Here is an 18,653-nt window from a genome sequence, read left to right as displayed (position 1 = left end):
ATAGTTAAATACTTTGACTACATTAAAAGTAGTAAAAAGTCAAAGCCTTTGTTCAGGTCTATCTCTGGGCCTAGGGGCGAATAGTTTCTATATGAAGTGGAAGTAGTATGCAATTAGAGGCAGAACACTTGGAGTGGAGTTGCTATATTTCGATTTTAAAACAAAATTTAATCAGCCAGTATGAATATAGGCAGAGCTGTTAGCCATAGTGAATGACAAGAGGTGTGTTTTGTTTTAACACATTTCTGTATAGGTTTCTTCAAGAGTATTGCTTAGTGCTACACTTTATTTATAACTTAAGCTATCGCTTTTGCCCCTTCTGACTTAGGTTACAATTACAGATCCAGACTTGATAGAGAAATCCAACCTGAACAGGCAATTTCTCTTTCGACCTCATCACATACAGGTATACTTTCTTGTTCAGTAAACTTCCTGGACTGTTGTGTTTTCCTGTCCTGTGTCCTCCCTGAGAGCTCCACTGTGAGTGCATGTTCTTCTGGCCACAGAGGACTTAATGGCTGTAATGAAGTTCAGTATCTTTTAAAACAATAGCCAGACGATGCTGGCATGCCACTTATCACTGGTGTTGGTTGACTAAACTTGGCTGGTCTGATCTTCGTTTGTACTGGAGTCTTTGACTAATGAAATCTCTCAAACTTGCAAAGAAAGAATCAGATGACAAATGCTGTGTTGTGTAAGAAACCACCATGAACTAAGAAGCTAGAAAATGCTTTTCTGTACCATTGAAATTCAGGGAGAATAAAATAAAACGGACGGCACTGGCAGAAGTCTGTTCTCAATAGAACTACTACTACTAAAGGAACTTAAGTTCCTTAAGTTCCTAAGTGTTAGCTGAATACTACAGCCTGTCTTAATTTAGTCTTCATTAAGCAGGTAAATAGCCTGAAAAAAAAATAGGTATGTTCAGTAAATGGATGTCATGGGAATTGTTAATTTCTTAGAAGCAGAGAGAGTATCCCTGTGCTTGCAAACATGGCACAAAATATTAAAAAGCAGCTCAAATGTTGACAGCAGTGGGGAGAAGGGATTTCCCTGCCCAAAACCCAGCAGCTAGATCTTTGCCTCTTATTTGTTGAGCAGATCTAGGAATAGATTATATTTTGGTCGGATAGATAAATGGAAAGCGACCTCTGCAAGCTTTCAGAAGACACACTGCCTTGAGTTCTGGTGTTTTGAGTGGAGATCCCTAGATAATCAAATGTAGTGTTTTAAAGTGGCTAAAAGTGTCAGGCAGGTTAAGAACTCTATTCCAGTTTAGGTTTTGAAATGAGTTTTGTGTGAAATACTTTGCAGTAATGTGATTATTCATAGGTGTTTGATGTCTGTGCTGCATGGTCAAAGTCACAGTAACTGATGGTTTTATCCTCTGACAGTCATGAACTGCTCTTTTCTTACAGCGTTTTGAGAGCATGAGAGGCAGCACGTGCATTTGTTTCAGTTACAGGATACATTTATGCTGCACCATTCAAGCACTGTGGTCTCTGACCCACTACTTTAAATAAAACTAAACCCAAAACTAACCTAAGATGTGTTTTTGTGAGGGAGGTATATGATTAAAGAGTTGCCCTTATTGTGTATTTTGCATGCTAATGTTTCTGTCGAAGTGAATTGTTGTCTGATCAGCAAATGAAGTCAATACTTGTGACTCAGATGTTCCTTATTTGAATATTGTTGATATACATTTATATATTTACACTTTCAGAAACCTAAAAGCTATACTGCAGCAGAAGCAACTCTGAACATCAATCCTTACTTAAAGATTGACTCATATATTAATAAAGTTTGTCCAGCCACTGAGAACACTTACAGTGATGAATTCTACACCAAGCAAGATGTGATTGTGACTGCTTTGGACAATGTTGAGGCGAGGAGGTACATCGATAGGTAGGTTGTGAAAAGGAAGTGAGGGTTGTTGTTCCCATTTTTATTTTAGAATAATTTTATTATTCTGTTCTTAGTCTTCTTGAATTTCAACTACCTAAAGATTGATAGCATTTTACTCAAATTTATTCTGCTCCTTGACAAAGATGCTGGCTGGGAGGAGGAAGAGTTTTAAGCTCGTGGTGAAAACCAGCTCTGTTCTTGTGCAAATGCTGCTGTTCACATGGGAGGGAGCCTCTGACTGGCTTCTTGGGAATGAACAGCTGTCAAGGCCTGTTTGAGGGGGATAATAGTGTGGCAGTCTTAAGGCTGAATTATTTACGTGTAGGTGTATGTACCCCTAAGTTTTTAAGTAGGGATGCTTACGTTTAAAAAAAATTCTAGGTTGGCTCAGGTTTATGCTGTCCCAGTCTAACTTGAAGTAGCTCTTCTTATTTAACTTGTTCTTGGTTTAAGCTTTCCACTCTTCTTGAAAGGTCCTAGAGTCAGTTTTGGTTACGGTCTGGTAACGTCTGCAAGGCGAGTGTAGTGATTAATCTGTATCCTGATAGTCTGTGTCTTTCCATGTCAGTCGTTGCGTAGCAAACCTGCGTCCTCTTATAGACTCTGGAACTATGGGAACGAAAGGACACACGGAAGTTATTGTGCCTCATCTGACAGAGTCATATAATAGTCACGTAAGTGGTTTAAGACCATTACTTAGCTTCTGTAGCTAGTCCCATGATAACCTATTATTCTGTAATTGTGTATCTGTCTAAAATAAGTGACCCATTTGAGTTGTTGAAGTTCAGTCCTATTAAGAAATAATTATTTCCTTGGATTCTTAAGAAAAGCTCTCAGGAAACTAAATTTGAGCAGACTGGAGATTTGTTTATGTAATCTTTATGTAGCTGGTGATTACACCTGGGCCAATAATCAAAACCAACTGCTCTATGAGTGATGAAACATAAACCTTGTTACTCCCTCTTTTGAACAGCTACATGTGTTATTTTGTAATAGAACTCTGTGTTGAAGTAAATTTGAGTTTTTTCAAGTTATGAGTACCACATAAGGCCAAAGAAGGGCTTCCTTTTTGCAGTATTCCCATGCTTGTTTGTAACAACTGTGGACTGTTGTTTTCAGTTAGAGGGAGCCTATCCCCTCCTGTAGTCACAAAATGGTTATAAAATAGAACTTTGGAGGAAAAAAAAAAGTGTTAATTCTTAAACATTTTCTACGGACTGACTTTTTTTTTTCCTTGAAAGCTCACTTCTGAAAAAGAATACAGTCCCACAGCGTGATTGCAAACTGCTTTTTTGCTTGTGGTTTTCTTTCTTTGAACTGCCTTCTTCTAGCTCATTCTGTTCCTGGTGATTATCATCTCTAAAGGAGGTAGGAGAAACACAAGCCTCTGTAGTAGGCATTAGTCTGCCTGTTTCCATAAGGATACGTACTAATTCTGATTGAATTGGATACTCAAACTCTTGCAGTATCCCTCAATTTAAGTTCCTGTGAAACTACCTTTTGAGGTAGAAATTCACTGTTTGAGGGCACCATGAAATGATGCCACTTGGTATGTAGCCTCAATGTTGACCATCCTTAGAGCCTTGCAGGAGTCAATGAAGAAAACTCTTTCTGGCCGTGAGTGAAAGGGCATATTTCATCTTGTCAGTGTATGTGAATATGAACTACATATCTTGGAAAAACTGGCTGATAACTTCTTCTGTTCTTTATGCTTTAGGGCTGAATTTCACTTTCTGGCATCTTTTAGATTATTCATTATAAACAAATAAACATAAGCCAAACTTTGTTCTAAATGTATATAGTGTATAAATTCTTGGTGCTATTATTAGCAATAAGCTTTAATAAGCCCACGTTTATTCTCCTTAAATATAGCGGGATCCACCAGAAGAAGAAATACCTTTTTGTACCTTGAAATCTTTCCCAGCTGCCATTGAACATACGATACAGTGGGCAAGAGATAAGGTAAGGAAATAAGTTTATAGGTTTTTGACACAACTTGCTGTGTATTTGGAAGGATGGGGGATCTGAAGTACTTCTTGTAAAATGCTATGTTTTTTCTTTTTATTTTCTAGTTTGAAAGTTCATTTTCTCATAAGCCTTCATTGTTTAACAAATTTTGGCAAACCTATCCATCTGCAGAAGAAGTTTTACAGGTAGGAGAGTGTTGCCAGGTTAAAATCCAGAGTTTGAATTAATGCTTTTGTTCAACTAATGCTTTTGTTACTGGATTTTGTTCCCAATTATGTTAAGTAAGATTTGGGTTATTTTCTGACTTTCTTCAGAAAATCTGAAGGCTTATTTGGCCAAGACATTTGTAGATCCTTCATAGGAACAGTATTTCTGCTCTCTAATAAAAGTCAAAGTCTTGTGCATGGTATGCTTCCCTAGTTCGTGTATTCTGTACATGATATAGAAGTATCAGAAACGCTGGGGGGTTGTTATCAACAATACTAGTGAGTATCACTCACGTGCAACCAGCTGGGAAAAAAGATGGGTAGATTTACTTTCAAGTGAACTTAACTACATGATAGATTGGATTTAACAGCTGAATTGTTTTTATTTTTTGTCTATAATGGCTAATGGTCAGTAGGACTGTGTGGAAATAAAACTAAGTAGATCACAGCTTCTGCGGAAAAACACAAAAGGGAAGAACCACATGAAGGTTAATATTCACAAAATGATGTTCTGTTTCCTTTTGCCTATAACTTAATAAGATCAAACTTACTGTTTGACCATTTTGTGATGAATCTTGTCTGTTATAATATTTTTGTTTTTCCTTTTGTATCTAGAGAATAAAATCAGGGGAGAGTTTAGAAGGCTGTTTTCATGTTATTAAAACACTCAGTAGAAGACCCCGAAGTTGGACTCAGTGTGTGGAACTAGCAAGAGTAAAATTTGAAAAATATTTTAGCCATAAGGTAGGTAGCTAAGATGTGGAAATAAGGCAGCGTTTAACTGATAGGGATTTTAGAGAACTTATCCCTAATAACTAGTTTTCCAAGTCTTTGCATGCACTTCCATCTCTTCTTCATAAATAACAAACTTTACTTGAAATTTTAAAATGCTGCATCCCTTCCTCTTCTTACGGTAGAGTTTTTTTTAGACTGCTTTATTAACGAATTCCTAATGGCTTTGTTCAGTAGTTTCCATGCAGTTTTGTTTGCATTTTTTTCCAGTCGACTAGGTATTTTGTTTTTCCAGAGCAGCCGGATTATCAGATGCCTTTTATTCAAGGACAGTAGCTTTTTTTCTCCCACTAAACTGTTTGTTACTTAATTCTTCATATACATATCCCTGATTTTCTTAAAGCTGTCACAGAAATGTTGGCTAAAATATAAGCAAGTCATTCTGAAAGTCTGATCTACAGTGTTGCTTGAAGTGTCTGTATGTGTGTGTGGTGAGGAATTGTGTAGGAAAGAAGTGATTAGGATGTTGTGTATTAATAAACATATCACATCCATGTGTATCGAAGCCCTGGTTGTGATGACAGTTGTCACGTTATGAAAATGTTACTTTCCCAGTTGTGAATTGGTATGCCAGAATCCTAAAGTGACAACAAGGTGGGGGGGAACTCTTTGCTTGTTGGATGAAGTATCTTGCTTGGACGTGGTACAAGTGAGGTGACATTGTCATCTTCATCCTGTGAATGAATGAGCAAGTCACTCTGCCTGTACGTATTTATGTCTTTAAGCTCTCTCTATATCTTTAGATTTTCTTAGCTCTTTAAATGGCGTCAGCTATACGCTGGAGTGTCTTAAAAGCTGTATCAAGATTTCACATTGTTGCTAAAAAGAAGGCATGATTTTGTGCAGCTGTGTCAGTCTATATAGAATAACTTTAGTAAATTGTTATATCTTTTCCTCTAGGCTCTTCAGCTTCTTCATTCATTTCCCCTTGATACACGATTAAAAGATGGAAGTAAGTACAGACACTGTCTTATGCCTCCTGTGAATTCATGCCATATATCATACATTGCTGTTCCTGATTCATTAGGATTTCATCATACGTCTGTCTTCTTGCCAGGTTTGTTCTGGCAGTCACCAAAGAGGCCACCTTTCCCAGTGAAGTTTGAATTTAATGATCCTTTGTAAGTATGGCTCAGCATTTTAATGCATCCTATAAAGCTCACCCCATAGTAGGACATACAAGACAGTGGCTTTATAGCAGTACAAGTTAGACTAATACTCAATAGAGGCTCGTGCATAGTCTTACACTGTGGCAGATTGGGAGAACTGTCTTTCATTTTCACTGCAGGTAATAGAACTTACTGACATAGGATCAGAGGATGCTACAGGAAGTTCTGATGATATTTAACACGAAATGGCTTAGAACAACCCATTTCATTTATTGTGTGGCTACAGAATTACAAAGTTGTTGTTTTATCCCTATCAGCCCACATCATAAAATGCAGAATATGCCCAATTAAATTGACCACCTAAAATGACCTAATGGAGGTCATTCATTCATCATGATTTGGGTCTGATCTAGATGGCTTAAGTGTTACAGATAATTTTAAAAATTATGTGGCTGAATCATCAAAAAGCCTTGATCTGCTGCATATCTACACCTGCTCTGAGAAACTGTCTGTATCCCCATTCTTAGTGTGGGAGAAAACTGAGATCATTGCAAGCGTCAGAGTAGTTTTGAGGTGAAGTTTTTTATCCTTCCATTGATGTCATGTGAGAGATCTTCCTGATTGCAGATATTAAGGAAATGCATTTAATCCTAGCATTAAATAACTTTACTCATCAAAGGTTACTTAGTTTTGGGAAGGACTTTGGAGTTCCTCAAAATCTGTCTGTTTTGGATGGTGTGCTCTGGAGGATAGACATTGTTTCTCAATGTGCATTCTCAAGATCTCTTTGAATATGGTTGCAAAACTTCATGTGGACAACTGAACAACAAAAAAATCTCTTCCTCTTCAGGCACTATGGTTTCATTGTGAGCGCAGCAAAACTCTTTGCAACCGTGTACTGTGTTCCCTTCACAGAAAAGGTAATCCATATTGCAATAGTGTTCCCATTTCATAACTTGGATATACACATTCAGTTTTGGTCTCGTCTCTAGTTGCCAGTCCTTTCTGATAACTAAAGTGGTTCTTAAAATAATCTATCCATCAGCACTGGTTGTCCAGCAGCTGTTTATACATATTCTTTTTGATTAAAGTTACTAGCCAGGAAAACAAATGACTAGTGTATTAGGTATTTTCAGTAAGCTCTGAACTCTTAAATCCTGATTTTGACGGACCTGTTTCCTGTGTAATATAATGACTGAATTGAAAGAAGATCTTTTTAAGGCATTTTTTGATTAAGTATCTTAGCTATCTTGTGAGGTGTTTTATTATTGTTAATTACTACTCACAGCCTCTCTGTTGCTTATCCTTTGCTTTTCTTGTTACCCTTTGTCTTTTCTAATTGAATTTTCCTGCAAGTCACAGTTATATCTGCTGAACTAGTTCAAGTATTGTGCTATGAGTAATGCCTCCCTTATGTGCAATTAGGAGACCTCAGATATATATGTGGATCCAGGTGCTGTGCAGTGAGACTGACTGATTCTAGGCCAGTCAGAGTTGCTGTGCTTTGCAGAGCAAAATTCCAATTAATGCAAAACTACCCTGCCATTCATGCTGCAGACACCAGATAAAAGAAATGGCACCTCTTCCCTCATGGTAGATCTACAGAAATCAGACATATGATAACAAGTATTTATGTTGCCTCAGGATGTCTGACTTGACTTCAGTACTCTTTGAACAAAACACAGTACAGACATTTTAAAGTACATACAAATAAAATATACTGGTTTTTTTTAAGCTTGGATGTAACTTTGATACCTATTTTTCCATGAATCCCTATCAATGTTGACACTCTTCTGTATTTCTTGCAAATCTTGCATTTGTATAGACAAATATGTGTTTGTCTCTTTATAGCAAAGAGGCTACTGGAATAATCTTATTTCACAGACACACAAATTCTGTTCAGTTTTCTAGTGCTAGGCACTTCATACCACTGTGGGTCTTGTGCATTGTAAACCTCACTTGATGTCTCATTGGAACACCGATAACTATTTGTGGGATTTTTTTGGTTTTGGTATTCTTTGAAATGTTCCTGCGTACGTAGTCTCTTGGAGGGTGGGGGGCTTTTTTCAGTTGCTATGAATTTAAATTATTTTTCTTCAAAACCATAATAGGATTTGTCAGAGGAAACTATTTTGAAGATAACTTCATCTGTGAAGGTACCAGAGTTCAGACCTTCAAACAAAGTAAGTATGACTTCAATTTTAAAGAAAAAATAATCCACACACAGTGTCATACATCTCCCACTACTCTGTGCATTGATGCTGATATGAAATACACATGAATAAAAATGCGTTTTTGGGAAACAAGCGAGTGACATACAGGACTGCTTTAACTTGAATAGAGCTAAGGTACCAGCCACTAAATGCAAGGTGGATTTTCTATGGGGCTTTTGTAAATGACTTGCAGTAGCCTTTTCAATGCACGGGTGTGATCATAAGTCTACAATGTTTTTAAGTTTACACAAGCTTATACCTGTATAATTAAAGTAGTAAAATGTCACTCATAAGCAACTTCAAAGCAATCCTTGACTAGAGTCGATTTGTTATTTCTCTCTAGGTAGTATTAAGGAAGTGTCATTACTTTTGTTTGTTTCTGAAGTGTTAACTTCAAAATAGCTTAAGTCTTGTTTTGCAGTGGCTAGCATTTGTCATCACTTAACAATATATCCCAGGGTGGTTTCATATTTTCTTGCCCAGTGCTAATGTTTGTCTCGTGAATGCTTGTCTCATGAGACAAAACTCCTATTTTGACTCAGAATCACGGAATGGTTCACATTAGAAGGGAACTCTGTAGACTGTACAACCCATCTGCTCAAGCAGGGATAGCTAGAGCAGGTTGTCTGGGACTGTCCCATCTGGTTTTGAATCCCATCGAGGACTGGAGACACTCTGGGTGACCTGTGCCAGTGTTCAACCATCCTTACGGTTTTGGTTGTGGTTTGTTTTGGTGTGTGGGTTTTTTTTTTATTTGTTTGTTATTGGTTTTAAGTGTTATGTTTCTTACGGAATTTCCTAAGCTTCAGTTTGTGCCCATATCCCCTTGTCCTATTGTTGGGCACCAATGGAAAGAGTTCAGCCCCACCTTCTGTCCTTCCCCGCTATCAGCTGTTTACACACATTGATAAGATCCTGCTGAGTCTTCTCCAAGCTGCACAGCACGAGCTCTCTCAGCCTCTCCTGATATGAGAGATGCTCCAGTCCCTTAATGATCTTTGTGACCCTTGGCTGGGCTTGCTCTAGGAAGTCCATGCCCCTCTTGTACCTGGGAGGGAGGACTGCAGGGAACACAGAAAATTTAGTATGCTTGTGTTGTACAAAGCTCATGTATTCTATTACTTAAACACTGTACACACTTGCAGGTTGTACAGACCGATGAAACTGCAAGAAAACCAGATCATATTCCAGTCAGCAGTGAGGATGAAAGAAATGCTATTTTCCAGCTGGAGAAGTTTATACTATCCAATGAAGCTTTGGAAAGTGAGTAGTACAAGCTAGCTTTATAGATGAGTAACATCTTGCAATTGCACTGCAGCAGCATGACATTCAGGTCTTTGGATAAAAAAAGTTCTGTAATTCTGCAAGAATTAGACAGCTGATTACTAAGTCTTTCGAAGGTACCATGCAGGTAATTTGTCCATATTGCTTGACCTTAAAACTTGCAAGAATCTCAGAAATACAGAAGTATAGGGTTCTTTGTTATACTCGCACACAAATGCAGCCCTGATAACTGTGAGAAGGTAGCAGGGTATTCCCTCTAAAGAGGGAAGAGGTCCTGACTTAGATCCCAGATGGACTGAAAGTGATTCTGGTATGAGAAACTTGAGAGCTGGTTCTTACAGGAAACAGTCTGAAATTATCCTAAATTGTGAAGCCTGTTAGAGTCTTCATCAGCATCTTCTAGATATGTTAACATGTAGATACTTGAATTCTGTTTCTGTGTTTGGCAACACGAAGTGGTCACTGGGCATGAACTGCATGCATAGATTTTTAGCCCATGGACACAGAGGAGAAAGATTACTTCAGCTCTAACCCATCCTATGGAGAGTTGACTCAAACCTCTGTCTCCCATGCTACTGAGCTCATACCAATATGGTAACAGATAAACAAAGCTTTTATATGGAATTCTCAGAGTAGAAAAGCTATTAACACGGTAGAGGTTAGTAAGAAATACCCACAGAACTATCCAAAATCTATTCTTGGTGTTGCAAGGAAAATAGTATTCTGGACCTCTTTATTTATTTAGTTACTCACTTCTAACAACAGTCATCATTAATATTGATAGGGACATTTTTCCTTCTAGCATGGAAAAGTAAGTTATAAGTATGGCACCAAGCTCCAGAACATTAAAAAAATAAAATAAAAAAAAAAGTATTTGAGTGTATTTGTTAAGGTTCTATTTCCCTGTAACTTATGTTTAGGACACCCTCCGTTTTCTAACAATAATTTTTGCTCTTTTTTTTCTATGAGTAGATGACTTGCAAATGAAGCCCATTTCTTTTGAAAAAGATGACGATACTAATGGACATATAGATTTCATAACAGCAGCATCAAACTTACGAGCCAAGATGTACAACATCGAACCAGCGGATCGGTTCAAAACAAAGCGCATTGCTGGAAAGATTATTCCTGCAATTGCAACGGCTACTGCTGCAGTTTCAGGGCTGGTAAGTATGCTTTTAAAATTCTGAAAATGCATGTTTGTTTTTTTTTTTTCTTGTTGCTGTTCCTTGCCTAAAACCACTATTATTTGGATATTCATTAATGCTACCCAGACAGAGCATCATCTAAGAAAAGGTTTTTTTAATTATTTAAGATCACAATGTATTCATTCTATAATGATAATTATCAATCTAATATGTCATAAATACTTTCATTTCAAACTTATATTCTGCTGTTGTTTAACCTGGCAGACAGCTGAACACCACACAGGTGTTCATTCACGCCCCCATAGCGGGATGGGGCAGTGAATTGGGGAAAAAAGTGAAACTCTTGGGTTAAGATGAGGGCAGTTTGATAAGAAAAAAAAAAACCAAACCACAAAACAAGTTATGCACAATGCAATTACTCACCACCCGCAGATCGATGTCCAGCCAGTCTACAAACAATGGGAGGTACCTGGCCAACTTCCCCAGCTTTTATTGCTGAGCATGACATCATGTGGTACGAAATATCCCTTTGGCCAGTCTGGGTCAGCTGTCCTCATTGTGTCCCTCCCAGCTTCTGGTGCACCCCCAGCCCTCCTCTCTGGCAGGGTGGTGTGAGACGTTGAACAGTTCTTGACTTAGTGTAAGCACTGCTCAGCAACAACTGAAAACATCAGTGTGTTATCAGCATTACTTTCCTCCTAAATCCAAAACACAGCACCAGGCTAGCTACTATGAAGAAAATTGACTCTACCCCTGCTGAAACCAGGACATATTCTTCTATTCTGTTGTGTGCAAGTACAAAAGGTCACTCTTGGTTTCGGCTGTGGTAAGCCCTCAGTACTTTTATTTCTGGTTTTCTGACCGGAAAGAGGAGTTGAAGATAAGCATTTTGGTTTGTTTTTTTGCAGTTATTACTACCATCAGAGTGGCAGTGTCAAGAGTGGAAATGATCTATTCAGTATTAGTTCACATCCACGCACCTCAACAGAACTTCAAGCCTTATGGGGGGTGTCTTGAATTGAAGAATTTTGTAAGAGTCCTGCATTAGGAAGAGTTTTGAACATTTTAAATACTTGCAGCAGCAGTAGATTTATTTCTGTGGTATATTTGGGTTGCATCTAACGTGATTTACTTTGTGGATTGCACAAAGGCTGATCTCCTCAACAACTTATCCTACAGTTGTGTGGCCTCCTAATTAAATTAATGTGGGTCTTACGGAAGCAAGTGATTCTTATGTATTGCAGGTTGCACTGGAACTCATCAAAGTTGTGGGTGGTTACCCAGCTGATGCATACAAGAACTGTTTTCTGAACTTAGCCATTCCCATAATGGTCTTTACAGAAACTGCTGAAGTAAGAAGAACTGAAATCAGGTAGGAAGGGTGATGGTAGAAAGGTGGTATTCTGGAAACCTGATGTCTCTCACTTAGAAGTTGGTGAGACATTACATGTGCGAGACTTGTACTTATTAAACCTAGATAATCAGATTAAATCCGTATGTGCTTGTTATAGCAGAAGTGTAATGGAACCAAAGTTCATGGTCATACTCCAGTTAAAAATACAGATATATTCAAGGTTGGTTGTTTTCGTTCTTCAAACTTGGAAGATGATGAATAACTTTGTGTTTGCTATCAAGCTCTATTAGCCATATACTACTGCCAAGGGTGTCCCATAATGCATCACTCAACTTCCTGTTTGGACATGCAGCTCATACGCTCCTCTGTCCTAATTTTAAAGCTAGTGGTTTTAAGGGCTTAGTTTTGTTTTCAGTGGAAGCTGTTGGTAGCTAGGCTCTAAAAATCTAGACAAGATAGATATGCAGCACAGTTATTAATAAACATCCTGTCTGCTCAGACTGGATACACTTCTGTATCTTGGTCAATACAAAACCTATTTTTCAGTATGTCTGAAAACTCACTAATTTCGTTGCCAGATATTATGTTTACTCAGTTATAGCTTTGTGTCTTGTGCTTAGCCAGGTGAAAGGGCTAGAGAAATGGCAGGAGACAGAAGAGATTTTTGCTTGAGATAAAACAGCAAGTCACTAGAAGAGAGAGCAATTCTTCGATATATGTGTAAAGGAAATGTCTGTTCTAAAGTAACAAACCATCTTTCTCTTCTTAAAACAGGAATGGGATATCATTTACAATCTGGGACAGGTGGACAATTTATGGAAAAGAGGATTTTACACTGTTGGACTTCATAAATGCTGTCAGAGTAAGAAATCTATTGCACTGTGTTAATGCAAGATGAGAGGAAAGCATTTTCTTGTCTTGGGTTGTTGGCTCTTTTTTTTTGCCCTTGTCAATTGTTGTTTTAACCAGAATAATTATAGGAAGAATTTCAATGGGAGCTTAAATTTGTAAGTTAACACATCCAAGCCTATTTTCAAGTTCTTTAATTTGATTTGTTAAAATGTATCTTAATAAAACTTCTGTCAACATCCGTGTATTATCTCATTTTCTGTTTGGAATCCTATGGTTTTCAATAATTAGCTGTAGTAATAACTGTAGTTGTCTGCTGGGTTTTGTAGCTGTCATAGTCCTTTAATACATTTTAATTTGTGAATTCCAGGAGAAATATGGAATTGAACCAACTATGGTTGTACAGGGAGTCAAAATGCTGTATGTTCCTGTGATGCCAGGTCATATTAAAAGATTAAAGCTGACGTAAGTATAACTGGAAAATGGATCCAGGGATGTGAATGCACCTACAAATTATGTTCACTGGTTGTATCATAAGAATGTGTCTGACGGCCCTATTTTCTCCCAAAGTGGTTTCTAGTTGTTTATATTTGGGAAAGAAAAAAGGTACTTTCTTCCTTTAAAAAAAAAAAGTGAATTAATTCTTGTGGTGAATTAACTTCTGTGCTGAGGACAGGAGACTTAGAAAATGCAACTCTAATGACTCTAACTGATGAATGCCAGAATGAGAGACCCAAAGAAGTATGACAGTAACTTTTTGGAGACAGAATATAGCTTGGTTTAAGCAAAACAAATACTAAGTGGTCCGTTCTAAACAGGCTTAAAACTAATGTTGATATTTAGCAACTTAGTTCTGAAAGTAGGGGAAGACATTCAGGAAGGAGTTAATGTGTTGGTTGCAAGCTGAGATTAATGGTAGTGTGTTTAGTCTGTGGTAATTCCTTTAGATTCTAGTTTACTTTAGGCCTTTTAAAAATGAAGTTTGCAAGACTTTGTGAGTGAAGCTTACTGACAGGATGTCAGGGTATAACAAACTAGAAATTTGAGAGGGTTTGAGTACAGGCCATTATTATTATTTTTTGATTGATAGACCTTTGCAAAGGAATAGCCACATCTGACCCAAGTTGAATTTAACTTTATGTGTCGATTGAACTTCTGTAGCTCAAAATTTGTCCGTCACAACTCCTCTGAAGTGTTCGTTGGTCAGTGCTTACAAGTAAGTAGATGCATTGATCAGTAGTCTGCTAGTAGCTAACTTCAGGGAAAGTAGTACTTGTGTGGGCAAATTCCAGGGAGGGAAGAGTCTGTTGGTGCTGCCTGTAGGGTGCCTGGCATACCAAGATGTGAATTTATAGCCCACCTCAGAACAATTGTTTATATTCCTTCTCCTACAGCTGTATAAATCATTTTGAGTGAGTAGAGTTTGTAATAAAGTCAAAGGCCTGCTTTGAAGCTGCCTCTGTGTAAAGATCAAGATTTTCTATTAACCCTGAGACTGTTCAAGCTTTCCATGTAGTTACAGCTTGTGGGGTTCTGTTACAGATGGTCCCAAAAGCTTTGAAAGATATGTGCACAGCAAATTCAGGTCTTGCTTGCAAGTTTGTTTTTTTCTTCAGGTGTTTAAAATCTTGCTATATTAGGACAACAAGCATTTCAAAACGCTGTCTTCATTTCAGAATTACAGCACTGACTAGAAGCATAGTCCTTAGGTGCAGGTTTTAGAGACGTTTACCCACCTTGCTCTGTAACTTGAGGCTTCCTCATGCAAATGGATGTGACGTCAGTATCTCTGCTAAGAAGAGTCTAATGCTTTGTGTTCTTGTGAGGGAACAAGTACTTTTGGGGAAAGCAGCTTTTTGTCCTGTGTGCTAAGGCTTAGCCAGAAGTAAAATCCTTCTCTGATGTGTCCTGTGAGGAATAGAAATAAACGTGTTCCTCAAGCCTCCTAGCATTTGAGCTGGCCTCGTGAACCAGTGCTCCAAGTTGGAGAAAAAAAAAGATTGTTTTGAGACATCCAGAAATATGCAATGAATGTGACGTTGATCAAAGTAATTATTTGTGCAACTTAAGTCTCCAAGGTGCAGCTATTGCTTATGTTGCAGTGATAAGACTCTAGAGAGCAAAGAGGGGAAGTAGTACTGAAACATGACGTGCTTGCCTAGTTTAAATTTGCTTTGTGGTCACCGAAGAATAAGTCCTAGATCTTTTTTGTTTCTCCCTCTCATAGCTGTTCACTTTCAAAATTCAAGGACTTGGAAAGTCTTAACTTCAGTAGAATTGCTTTCTGTGAGAACTGCATATCTAGTGTCTGCATTGGAGGGGGTCTGCCTAATAAAGTCTTAAAACCAGCCATTATTGGTAGACCAAGAATTTGGTCCTACTTCATGACCAAATTGCTGCACAGAAAGCTACTTCTATCTTGTGCCTTAATAGGATGCGAAAGAGAAGTCACATGGGTGAGGAATCCCATCTGAAAGTGGCCATTTTCTCTTGTCATTTTTTCTGAGCGCTTGTTAGTGAGCAATGTAGTAGCTCACTAGCAGGGTGAGGACTGTGTCAAGAGAAGTAGAATGCCATTTGCAATAGTTCAGACAGGAATGACCTTTGTGTCTATTTGTGTCCATTGTTAAAAGAAAGCTCATTCTCCATTTTCGTGTGGTTTCTGGTATGTTGGGCTTCATTGCTAGTAGTGAAATTTATCCTAGTCTGGCTCTGAATTCCCATTGTCAATCCTTCTTCTGTTACCTCAATAAACTGTTTGCTTCTTTGTAGGATGCAAAAGCTTGTGAAGCCATCTGCTGATAAAAAGTATGTGGATTTGACAGTATCATTTGCTCCAGAGACTGATGGAGATGAAGACTTGCCAGGGCCACCAGTGAGATACTACTTTGTTCAGGAAGACAATTGATGGTAGAGATGCAAAAGTCACTCCAGGACCATTTGTTTTGAAAGGAGTGTGCTAATTTTCAGCTATTAAAGATGGTACTATATTTTTTTTTTTTGGTGAAGCCTTAATTAAAACAAATGGTGAAAGTCAGTTGCTTTGCACTGAAGACAAACTGGACTTGTTTCATCTCCTGTTACCTTCAAACCTGTTTACTCAAGGGAGGATTGGTCACTCCATGAGATGGAATGTCCAGTACAGTCCTTACCTTAAAGACAAAGATATGTTTTAATTTGTGGGGAGCTGAAGAAAGCAAGAAGAACAGTGAACGTAACAGATTGTCCCCATGTGCAATTTAAGCACTGCTTAGAGAAGATTGCAAAAACTGGGGAAACTGCCATTTTATGATACTCCTGTCAAATCCATTTCATGTGTTATTTTCTTCTCAAATCAGAATTTCAATCTTGCCATCTACATGAGGGATAATCCATCCAAAATGTTTAAACTTCCACTTAAAAGCAGATGAGCTGCTCTGTTGTGTTGTTGGTGCTCTCTTCTGAACTGTATGTGATGCTGTGTGCCAGAGCAGCTATCTTAATGTCAGTCTCCACATGGAAACAGAGGGAGGCAGGTCTTGAACAGGTATAAAAATTGTCATAGCTCCCCTGAAGTCAAGACACCTGGAATTGTTCATTATCTGCACTAAGACTGTTCTCTGGGGAATACTGCAATATGGGGAAAGTGGAACCCTATCGGAGAGCTGAGTTAACACTTTCAACAATAAAACTTTGCCTTCAAGAAAGAGAAAATGTTCAGTGTGGTTGAGCCTTTCTGCCCTTACCAAATTGAGAGCACTGTAGCAAGAGATGACTTTGAAAGGAGGTAAAGGCAAATGGCTGCAGATGTTTGTCACAGCAAACACTGTTTCCTCAGCTGCTCCTTCTGGTACCATTTCCTTACAGTGGATGGTTATGCTGTACAGCTGTCCACAGCATGAGTCTGAGTTGCACTGAGTTTTTTTCAGTTACTAGGGTATCTAAGTATAAAGAATCTGCTTATTGGAAATAATTAGAGACTTGCTTTGCGCTGTGGTGAGGCAGAGGTGTATTACAGAAGCATCTGTAACAACATCTCTGTCATTCAAACACTAGATAGTGTAGCTCATAGTTCATGTGGCAGGGGGAGGGTGGGTTGATTTTTTTTTTTTTGGTATTCCCCAGTGATGATAGTGAAGTGGGATCAGGGAAGAAAAAAAAAAAAAGAAACAACAACAACAACGCTACAAACTGGAAAACTTTTTAATATTTTTAAGCTTTAGAGACAGTGAATGCCCTTCTCTAAATCCTGTGGTTGTTGCAAAAGGTATTAACTACTTCACTGTTTATCCTTGATTATTCTTTGTTAAGATTTAGGGATGAACATTTAATGAACATTATTGGTTAGGTCTCTTCCCCCCCCCCACCCCCTTCTCAGGTAGTTGTAGTCAGGAACAATAGCTATTAGGCTGGGCACTTGAACAGCAAGATGTATGGAACTGAATAGCTGGAATCAACACAATTATTTCAGTATATGGGATTTGTTCATACATACGGGATACCTTCTGTAAAGGTGTATATAGTTTTACGGTCAGTATAGCTTATAGATATTTTCTAGATTATTAATAGTGCTTTTTAAACTACCTAAATTATTTCTTTTTTTAAATAACTTCTTATAGATTTTTTTTCTGAAACAGGAGAAAAGATTATTACACTTACAGTGTAGAGAAGGCACAAGCAGACAGTAAGTTTTCACTTCTAAATAACAACCAAAATATATTTCCATGTGGCGGTATTAGAATCTAAACTCTAAACTGAAATCAGTAATTAGTACTAAGGATCGCTTACTTGAATGTTTAGGTTAAATGAAGAGCAGTGTCACCTCTCACAGCTGTAAGCTGTGAAAGAAATGAAATTTTTAGTAAGTATGCTCTGGTGCATTAGCGTGGTGATAACATGCTTCTTTTGAAGTAGGCAGCGTAGAAAAATAGTGTTAGTCTCACTACTTTGCTAGAAGGCCATCTGACGGCCCTCAGGGTATAAAATAAATTTTCAGATACAAGTAACAGAGTGGCTCTTGCTAATGACAATGCATGCAGCTTTGTGAGAACCTTGGCAAAAATTCTAGGTAGAGGATGGCAAGTATCAGGGCCAGAACTGACAGATAAGGCTGTATCTCTGTGCTGTTCTTATTGTGTGTATCTGTTGGATGCATGTCTGTTCTATGGGTGGGTTCCTCTCAGTCTAACAGTTGGTGATAGAAAAACCAAAAATGCAAAACGAGTCTATAAATGTTTTTAGCTGACCTTTAAGATTTTCTGGATATAAGTTAACCTAGAGAACACTTTACAAGTAGTTACGTAAGAGGACTTCATATGGATGAACTGTGCATGTCAAGTGGCTATTAAAGTTGTTTTTCATATTTTCAGATTTTCTGAATTGCTGATACAGGGGGTGAATGTGTTTATGTTGGAGCTTGTGTAGAGGGGAGTGAGCAGATTTGGCATTAATTTGTGTTTGATACAGTCCATTTTTCAATTTAGTGCTGCTTTTTACCTGAAGTCCCAGCAGGTGCTCAGCAGGATCATGCTAAAAGGGCTCAACTCAGGCTGGCCAAGTGAGCTTTGGGCTGGGGGGGATTTGCTGGTCTTCCAGATCTCCAGTACTGCCAGTACAGTGCTAGCAGTGCAGAGGTGCATTGCACCACCTGGAATCTCATAACTGCTTTTTGGCTTTGTGATGAAAACTTGTGTGTGTCTAGGATTTTTTGACGCTATGTTCTCATGCAGCAGCTAGAGCTGGCCATCTCCCTGCAGCAATGAAGAACCAACTGCCTTTCTGCTAGAACACTCTGAATACCTTTCCTTCAAAATGTTTTTCTTTGCAAGAGCAGTTGATTTGCAGAG

At 38.2% G+C, this 18,653-nt stretch overlaps 1 protein-coding gene across 1 annotated transcript in view; it reads left to right on the top strand.

The window, feature by feature from the left end:
- The window catches only part of UBA6 (ubiquitin like modifier activating enzyme 6), a 34,090-nt gene extending 17,569 nt beyond the window's left edge, over positions 1-16,521 (top strand). The window contains exons 19-34 of the mRNA XM_083834817.1: positions 329-406; positions 1,724-1,905; positions 2,474-2,579; positions 3,778-3,867; positions 3,978-4,058; positions 4,695-4,823; positions 5,772-5,823; positions 5,929-5,992; positions 6,831-6,900; positions 8,092-8,163; positions 9,339-9,456; positions 10,450-10,643; positions 11,870-11,997; positions 12,754-12,841; positions 13,199-13,293; positions 15,601-16,521. Coding sequence (XP_083690943.1) covers positions 329-406; positions 1,724-1,905; positions 2,474-2,579; positions 3,778-3,867; positions 3,978-4,058; positions 4,695-4,823; positions 5,772-5,823; positions 5,929-5,992; positions 6,831-6,900; positions 8,092-8,163; positions 9,339-9,456; positions 10,450-10,643; positions 11,870-11,997; positions 12,754-12,841; positions 13,199-13,293; positions 15,601-15,736 — 1,683 coding nt within the window. The 3' untranslated portion in view covers positions 15,737-16,521. The remainder of the gene's footprint in view (positions 1-328; positions 407-1,723; positions 1,906-2,473; positions 2,580-3,777; positions 3,868-3,977; positions 4,059-4,694; positions 4,824-5,771; positions 5,824-5,928; positions 5,993-6,830; positions 6,901-8,091; positions 8,164-9,338; positions 9,457-10,449; positions 10,644-11,869; positions 11,998-12,753; positions 12,842-13,198; positions 13,294-15,600) is intronic.
- The last annotated feature ends 2,132 nt before the right edge of the window (positions 16,522-18,653 follow it).

This window comes from Anser anser, assembly GCF_964211835.1.
Source record: "Anser anser genome assembly, chromosome: 4".
Lineage (NCBI taxonomy): Eukaryota > Metazoa > Chordata > Aves > Anseriformes > Anatidae > Anser > Anser anser.
Note: the sequence above shows the minus strand (reverse complement) of the source record. Positions and strands in the feature narration are given on the sequence as shown.